Source organism: Helobdella robusta (genome assembly GCF_000326865.2).
Source record: "Helobdella robusta unplaced genomic scaffold HELROscaffold_10, whole genome shotgun sequence".
Classification (NCBI taxonomy): Eukaryota; Metazoa; Annelida; class Clitellata; order Rhynchobdellida; family Glossiphoniidae; genus Helobdella; species Helobdella robusta.
The window spans coordinates 3,834,478-3,843,884 of record NW_008703571.1 but is presented as its reverse complement, the minus strand read 5'-3'; the positions used below and the strand labels follow the sequence as shown (position 1 = coordinate 3,843,884).

At 35.8% G+C, this 9,407-nt stretch overlaps 2 protein-coding genes across 2 annotated transcripts; one reads left to right on the top strand and one right to left on the bottom strand.

The window, feature by feature from the left end:
* Positions 1–928: 928 nt before the first annotated feature.
* On the bottom strand, positions 929–1,793 carry HELRODRAFT_166871 (hypothetical protein; the record flags this gene model as incomplete). Its single annotated transcript, XM_009012059.1, has 3 exons — positions 929–1,056; positions 1,226–1,410; positions 1,693–1,793. The coding sequence occupies 3 exons, from the start codon at positions 1,791–1,793 to the stop codon at positions 929–931; spliced, it is 414 nt and encodes a 137-aa protein (XP_009010307.1).
* Positions 1,794–3,431: 1,638 nt separating this feature from the next.
* On the top strand, positions 3,432–8,632 carry HELRODRAFT_166870 (hypothetical protein; the record flags this gene model as incomplete). The annotated part of the gene is made up of 6 exons (XM_009012058.1): positions 3,432–3,496; positions 3,907–4,097; positions 6,463–6,568; positions 6,758–6,872; positions 7,325–7,538; positions 8,517–8,632. The coding sequence occupies 6 exons, from the start codon at positions 3,432–3,434 to the stop codon at positions 8,630–8,632; spliced, it is 807 nt and encodes a 268-aa protein (XP_009010306.1).
* Positions 8,633–9,407: the final 775 nt, after the last annotated feature.

Below are 9,407 nucleotides of genomic sequence, written 5' to 3'. Positions count from 1 at the left end.
ATGATAATAAAAATAAACTTTAATGAGAAACAACTTTATTAATATGATTGGAGTAACTAAACAGTGCTCCATAAAAGAGTGTGTCCTAAGCTTAGAAAAATAAATATCTGATTTATTACTTAAAGATCTGTTACCAGAGTTTCGAAAGACATCAGTTGATTACGAAGAATATTATAAAAATTATGTCTGAATATTTCACAATAAAAATTAATGCACAACCAGAAAATAATTTACTAGCATATGGATATTTGCCACACTGTATCAATTGTTAATTATTACAGCAATTAAATTTATTAAAACAATTTTTCAAAGTACATAATTTCTACTAATTAACTTCTATACTTAAAGTAAAAATAGAAAAGTTAGAAATATCAAAATATGCAACAAATTCAATCGGTAAAAAAAAGTATTAGCAAGGACAATTTTAGTAAATTAAGATCAGTACGAGAGAAATTTCGAGAAAAAATTTCGATATTTCTGCCGTTAGTTCCATTTACAGGATTATTAAATTTCTTATTCTTGAAGCCATTGTAATCCCAAGCTCGAATGAAGCTGTGTAAAGGCAAGATGAGTAGGTACTGCCATTACCTGTTTTTGTCAGACAATCAAACTTACAAAAAACCTGAATAATTTTATTAGCATTATTCATAATTTTTCAAGGGCAATTAGCATGTTCTCAAATGAGTTCAATTCACTGCTGATTAGTTTATCCAAGGTTTCTTGGTCTAGATTTTGACAGTGACATTATTCAACCTTTATTTTAATTTGCTGTTAATTCTTCTGAAATGAACTTAGTTTATTGTTGATAAATTTATCCAAGTTTTAAAAAGCAATAGTAGGTATCTTCTCAACATTCAGAATGACAAATGTCGCTATTTTATCCAAACAGTTATTCTCAATTAAAAACATCGTTGATGTCTTTCACAATTTAAACTTTGTCATCTTTGTCTTTATTCACTATTAAAACTTGCTTTCTCGTGTTGGCACGAGCAGGTGGTTTAAATTCGGATGAATCGAGTTTTAGCAAATCGATTTCATCAATAATCACTTTTTTACCTACAGATAGTTCATCAAATAAAAAATTACTACAAATCATTTTAACAAAAACATCGTCTTCACGCTTATTTTAAAAAAAAGCCACAACAGCTCAAAAATTAAGATTCTGTTCATAATGAACCAATGACACCATAATAATAATAAAACTACGAATCAATAACCTGCCAACATGGAAATGCTATTCTAGACATTAATGCTGAAAGAGTTGTAAAACATGTTATAATATATTGTTCTCTAACAAGAATGCGACTTTTTTTTGTTTTTGTTTTCATACTCATCGGAGGGACTGCAAAATCATTGATGCCTTGGCAAATGCATGTCGAGGATTTGGACATACCATAAATCTTACCATAACTGCCCGAGTTTCGTTAAACGCACGTTGTGATATGTTTGGTTTTTATTTTGATCTCCTGTCAAAATCTAGCTATTTAAAAAAATTAAATATAAAATGGATTTCAAAAACATGTCGGATTTTTGTTTCAATATTGTCACTTAGTTTGAATTTATTAATATTATAAGTCAATAATTGAAGATCGTGCATCTCAAATGGAAAGATGGGCTAAACACTCTATCAAATAAAAAGTGTGCTGTCGAAAGTTCAAGGTTTGCCAACTATCACTGAACTGGATGAGATACCTTTTGAAACTGAACTTAGTAGGACCATTGATGCACTTGCAAACGGGAAGGTAACTGGTGGAGATGGCATTTCTGTAGAAAACATTAAAGCTGGGAAACATGCCTTACTGAAGCCACTTCACATATTGCTATGCTTTTGCTGGGAACGGGGTTCTATTTCACAGGATTTAAAAAATGCAAATATAGTTACAATCTACAAAAACAAAGGAGATCGTTCAGACTATAACATCTGATGGTAAATTATTTTACCTTGGCTCGACTTAAAACTAAAACAAAAAGAAGTCGCATTCTTGTTAGAGAGCTGTTGTTTGTAGTTTCATACTCATCGGAGAGACTGCAAAATCATTGATGCCCTGGTAAATGCATGTCGAGGATTTGGGCATACCATAAGTCTTACCAAAACTATAAAATACTTGCCCGTGGTAAAAACGAATTTTGTTTACATAGGTGATCATATTTTTGAAGTGGTAAATCATTTTATGCATCTTTGGCTAACAATTACAAGCAACTTAAACACTTTCAAAACGAATTGCAAAACCTCACGAGTCATAGCAAAACTTTCAAACAATGTTTGGGAAAATAATAAACTTACTACAACTACCAAAATACTTGTCTACAGCACATATGTTTTGAGCACTTTGCAGGTCGGAAATAAGGTACTTATTGCATTCTGACTAGTCAAAATCCTGTTACTAGTCAAAATTATAACATATCCAATACAATAAATAAATTAAGTTAATAGTTTTTGACATGACATTTTTACAATTTTGTTCTAAAGTTTAAAAAATAATAGTTTACAACAATTGATCTAATGATTTTGTGTCAGCGCATTTACATTTTACTATTTCAATTATAAAATTGACATTAAATAAGTGATGATTTTTGAATTTATTTTTGCGCCATTTTGTCGTTTGCTATTTAATCGGTGCTATTTTGTCGTGCGCCATTTTGTCGGGAAATTTGCGTTTTTTTTGTTGTGCGCTATTTTGTCTGGAAATTTTTGCACTGTTGTTTTACACCACCTTGTCGGCGCTATTTTGTCGTGCGCTATTTTGACGGGTCTGTTGATAAGGATCTGGTGATTAGCGCAATCAAAGGCAGCACTAATACCCAAAAATGTTAATAATGATACTTTTTGTTCACCAATCCCAGAATAGAGTACTGAAAATAATTGCAGTAATGCCGTCTTTGTTGAATGAAAACATTTGTAACCAGATTGATTAACTTGTATTAAACTGTTTGAGTCCAGATAATTTATTAATTGTATAGCAACTGTACGTTCAATTATTTTTGATATGAAACGAAGATTGGTCGAATAATATGTTTTGCCAGATTCTAATTTTTTTACATTTGTTTTTATGCAAGTGAGTGTCATAATTGGGATCATTATTTGGATCAAACTGTGATCAGAAAAACCACTTGGAAAAATTTTATTTTTGGAAATAGGAAAATCGTGAGTACTAACTTTCAAATCAAGTGTTCCCCCAAGAATGTGTGTCGGTTGATTAATGTGATTGACCAGGTGAAACTTACCAAAAAACCTCTAGTAAATTAACACTGTGAAGGCCATCATGTTTTTCTCCAGCAATCACCAGCAAGCAAAACGCGATATGATAATAACGTAATATGCTCTAACACTGAAATAAATTCATCACAAAAACTTCGGGCTTATTGGCGTTGAACCAGGTCTCTGGAGAGCAAGTAAAACAGTCAAATATTGTATGTTTACGTTTAGCGTAATGGCGGCACGTTTTCTCGGTGGTTTTGTAATTTGGGTAGATTCTCGTTTTTTGCTTCTGAACAAGTGAGTTCTCTTCTTTTTTACTACGACTATTTTTTTCTATATCTTTTGTAACTTATAAATATTATTATGTCTTATTCTAGAGACTTTCTCTTAAGCCTCTCTAACATTCCTTTGTCTCTGACGAGAGTAGTTCGGCGGTGAATTTTTTACTTTAATCTTAGGGCTAATAATAACAATAAATCTAACAAAAAAAATAAATATAGTTAGTAACAACAATTATATTAATAATAACAATACTAATAGCAAGTATAATAATTTTATTAAATCCCACTCTAATGTAATTAATACTAATGATAAGATTAATAATTCTATTAATTAATTTAAATTAAATAATATAATTGATTTAAAAATACCAATATCCATTTCACTATTTAATATTAACATAAGATCAATAAATAAAAAAATTCAAGTCTATTCAAAGAATCAAGTCTAGGCAACTTCATAACAGACATCATCAGTACGGGGATCAAATGTGATGGAGTCATACTGAACTCCGGAGAGTTCAGATCGAACAGGATACATCAAGCTGGGCCCTTTACGTACAAAGATATGTTTGCCATCTTGCCCATGATGGATAGTCTCGTCGTCTTCCAGATGACTGGTTTTGTCTCTGTACCATGCTGTTTATTTTTGCCTTGCTATTTATCTATCTACCTGTCTGTCTATCTATCTTTCTATCTATCTATCTACCTATCTAATAACAACATATTTGTTGGCATTGACACACATCGAAATATCGAAATAAATAGAGAGATAGATGGATGGATGGATGGATGGATGGATGGATGAATAGATAGATAGATAAATAGATAGATAGATAAATAGACAGATAATAAACTTAAATCATCTGTCTCTTGCTACTTATATTTTTTATTCAACTATGTTGTGTGTGTGGGCTTGCTTGCATCAGTTAATAATAATAATAGTAGCGAAATAGGAAAAACGACAAAAATTGTGGTAAGAATTGTTTGTCAGCCATTTGAAAAATTTTAATAGACAGTCGGGGTATACGTCTGTCAGAACACTCCCTGAAAATTTTCGAGAAAATCATTGAGAGAAGATTAACGTCGTGCATCACAATTGGAAATTATCAACTTGGTTTCTTAGAGGGTAAATCAACAATTGATGCAATTCACATCCTTCGGCAACTGCAAGAGAAGTACCTCGCAAAGCATCAACAACTATCACACATTTTTGTAGACCTTGAAAAAGCATTTGATCGAGTTCCCCGTGAAGCAATCAGGTGGAGTCTACGTCGACAACTCATTCCAGAATATCTTGTTCGACTTGTGATGGAAATGTATACGAATACTAAGACTCTCGTCAGCACAACGGTTGGAAACACAGATCCAATCCACAGTTACTGGACGATGGCCCTGGTCAGTTTGTAAAGCTGGTGTAGGTAAAACTTCAATCAAGTGTCAGCAGTGTAACCAGTGGTGTCACAAACGTTGCTCAAATTTTGTTTGTCTTGCTTGCATCAATCCACAACAACGAATTCGAAATAGCAATGTTTTTGAAGCCATTAAGGTAGATAAAGTCACATCGTTTCAATATTTAGGGGATGTTCTGGATTGTACTGGAACAGCTGAAGCTGCCTTCGAGCACGCATACGTGCAGCCTGGAATAAATGGCATCTTCTTGCTTCTAAATTAATGCGGCGTGACCTCCCACTACCACTACGATCAAGATTTTATAAATCTGTGATACGTCCAGTTTTGTTATATGGTGCAGAAACATGGCCAATGACAACCAAACTGGAACAACAACTTCAACGAACTGACATGAAAATGCTCCGATGGATGCAACGAATTAGTCTGAAGGACCACATCAAGTCTACCGAAATCCTGCGTCCTGCTGGTTTAGATGATATAAAGGACGAATGCCGGCAACACCGTCTGCGGTGGTTTGGTCATGCCAAACAAAGTAGAAACAGTGCCATAACTTCTCTTGCAGATGTTGAAGTACCTGAAATACCTGGCAAACGTCCCAAAGGCCGTCCAAAAAAGTCCTGGTTGCAAACAATCGAACAAGACATGAAAGCTCTAATATTAAATGAAATGGATACAACTGATCGTCTAATTTGGCGCAAAAAGTTGATGGCAAAGAGAACAACGTCCTACCTCGGGGAACCGGTTCTCTGGACGCAAAACGAAGATTGATTGATTGAATTAATAAAAAATTGCTTTATATATCCATCAAATAATCTCTTCCTCCTTACCTGATTTTTTTAGTTTTACTAAAACTTAGCACTAGGACTCTAACTCTCCCTCTCTTATTCATGCTACTCCTGATGGTTACAGCTTTCCTGAACTCTCTAGACCTCCAAAAGATCTTCTATCATCTTCTCATTCTTCTTATGGAAGTGTCTATCTATTTTATAAATCTCTATTTACTGCTTTCATTAATACTTCCTTTAATTTTTCTTCTTTTGAATGTCTTGTTACCACTTATAAGACTCTTAAGTCTTCTTTTCTATCTTTTTATATTGCCGTAATCTATCGCCCTCCTTCTTCTCACTTTATTTTTAGATGAATTCTACTCTGTCATGGTTTTAGCTGTGACCGGTTAATTAACATGCAAAGGGTATGAATACATTGTGATAGTGGTGATAGACAAATGGCAATGAAGGTAAAAATAGCAGCCAATCCGTAGGGTGTACAGAGTTGTTTAAATAAGTAGACCCGGGAAGTTTAAAAGAGAAAAAAAATATAGTTCGGTTGGTGAAAGCTGGCCGGTAGTAATTGGTGGTAAACTAAAAAATTCTCGAAGTTACGCTGGTAGTTCGTGCAGTTATTGGAAGCAGTTACGTCGGTGGTTTGTAGAGTTGGCGGAAGCAGTTTCGTCGGTGGTTGGTACAGTTGGCGGAAGCAGTTACATCGGTGGTTGGTACAGTCGGTAAAGCAGTCACTTTGGTGGTTATTGAATTCCATAGTAGTCAGGGCAAACCTGATAACGAACGACAGGTCAATTCAGCAAACGTGAGTTGACGTCGCGTTCGACAGCCTACCCTCACTTCAGCAGGCGTGAAGCGACATTACGTTCTACAAACGACACGTCAATTCAGCAAACGTGAGTTGACAACGCGTTCAACAGCCTAACCGTCACTTCAGCAGGCGTGAAGCGACATTGCGTTCTACAAACGACACGTCAGTTCAGCAACGTAGATTGACAACACATTCAACAAGATACACACCAATTCAGCAAACGTGAATTGACAGTGTGCTCAACAAACGACGCGGCATTTCTACAGCGGTGAAGTGACAACACGTCGGCAGTCAACGAGGCCTCCGCCAGAAGCTCCGAAGACAACGTGACAGCCGGTGTCCACATTCGCAGTAATCGCTACATTTCGGAAACGATTATAATTTTTATTGTTGGGAACAGCTGTTGAACCCTTACATTTGGTGTCAGAAGTGGGATATCTGTCAAAAGAAGTGCGAGGGTACGACAAATATCGACAGCTTCGAAACGAGGTTCCCCAGCGGTGAGTGTTAAAAGTGAACCAAATTTTAATAATTATTAATTTTTGAACGTGGGTGTGACCAAAGTGAATCGCGATAATAAAAGTAAACAAAATCTAATAATTATTAGTTTTTGAACGCGGGTGTGACGAAAGTGAATCGCGATAATAAAAGTAAACAAAATCTTATAATTATTAATTTTGAACGTGAGTGTGACGAAAGTGAATCACGATAATAAAAGTAAACAAAATATAATAATTATTAATTTTGAAAGTTGGTCGAAAGTCGCTAAATCATTTCAGAATGGACCGGTCGACGAGGTCAAAAACAAATAATCAGGAAGAAGAGAGTAAATTAGACCCAGTGCAGGCAACATGAGGAAGAAGAAGGAAAGTTGCGGATGAATTTGGCGGAGGAGAAAGCGAAGCAAAAAGAGGAAGAAAGAAAGTCGCGGTTGATGTTGGAGGAAGAAAGAAAGTCGCGGTTGATGTTGGAGGAGGTAGAAAGAAAGTGGCGGATGAAGTTGGAGGAGGAAGACAGAAGAATCAGAAGAGAGGTAGGTATTCGGAAAATGGAACGTAAGGAAGATAAGGAAGAACAACTCGGAACAACGAAAGATTCTGGGATTTTTTAACTATTTCCAGAGTTTTATACCACAACTCGCCAAAAGACTTTTTAGCATTACTGATTTGACTAAAAGCCGAGCAGGTAGTACGATACGATGGATGGTAGAACATTAAAGGAGCCTGGACGAAGTTACACAACAATTAAAGAACGCCACCAGCTTATACACTATTGATTACACACGTCCTTCTGGTCTGATTACTGATGCTAGCGATCATACTATTGGTTGTTGCCTAGTACAACAAGATGACATGGCGAAAGAAAAACCTGTTGCGTTCGCAAGCAGAAAGTTATCAAATGTGCAAAGACGTTGGTCAACCATTGAGAAGGAGGCATATGCCATACTGTGGGCAATACAAAAATTCCGAAGTTGGATTTGTTTGTCCTCAATCTATGTTTATACGGATCATAATCCGTTGACATATTTGACAGAAACGGCTCCAAAAAGTTCGAAATTGATGAGATGGGTGCTGGCCTTGCAGGAGTATGATCTACATATCAAATAACGGGCGGGAAGTAAAAACATTGTGGACATACTCACAAGGATGATGGTGACTGAAGAGGTGGCTGATGAGGAATGTCGGTAGGATGGGAGTGAATATTCCACCCTGTAGAATATTCAAATTTTTGGGGGAGAGGTATGTCAGGGTTTTAGCTGCGACCGGGAAATAAACATGCAAAGGGTATGAATACATTGTGATAGTGGTGATAGACAAATGGCAATGAAGCAGGTAAAAATAGCAGCCAATCCGCAGGGTGTACAGAGTTGTTTAAATAAGTAGACCCGGGAAGTTTTAAAGAGAAAAAAATATTGTTCGGTTGGTGTTGGCGAAAGCTGGTCGGTAGTAATTGGTGGTAAACTAAAAAACTGACAGTGTGCTCAACAAACGACGCGGCATTTCAACAGCGGTGAAGTGACAACACGTCGGCAGTCAACGAGGCCTCCGCCAGAAGCTCCGAAGACAACGTGACAGCCGGTGTCCACATTCGCAGTTATCGCTACATTTCGGGAACGATTATAATTTTTATTGTTGGGAACAGCTGTTGAACCCTTACACTACTCACTCACTCACTCAGTGATTCGATAATTGCGGTATAAATTTCAGCAAACAAAACTCAAAAAGCAAATTCATTAGACTAAACTATTTAGGGAGTGTTAACAGAAAACAGAAAGATAACAGAAAGTAATTTAACTTTACTATTGACCTAAATATTCTTAAATTTAATTAAAAAACTAAATCATATTATTTTGAAAACCATAATATAAGCAATTTGAGAATGACAAAAGCTTTATTAATAAAAAAGAAACCATATGGAACGGGTACATCATCAACCGCTTACGAGGAACAAATTGGATCCCAACACACCGATCCTGATTATTGAACCCGATCCAGTTCGCCTTAAAATTAAAGAAGCCCTTCATATCAACAAGCATAAACCCTCACTCAATAAACAATATAACAGCTTTGACAACACTTTGCAATTGTTTTCTCAATATCACGATCTCACACCTACTGTTGCCGTTGGGGTGAATCCACAGATCTGGCGTGTACACCAACGATATGAATATCTTCCTACGTTGAATACATTTCAACCCATCAACACGCAGTTTGGACCCCAGCGTCTTCCACAAACCGTCATGCGTCGTTTGATGTAATTATGTGATCCTAAATACTTGATCTATACATAGATATGTATCTGGCATGTGCATATATGTATTTATATTTAACTATGTATCCGTAGGTCTGATGTGGAAACTCGTATCACACATATTCAACCGCAATAGTTGTATTCACAACGCATACACAGCAATATTATATATC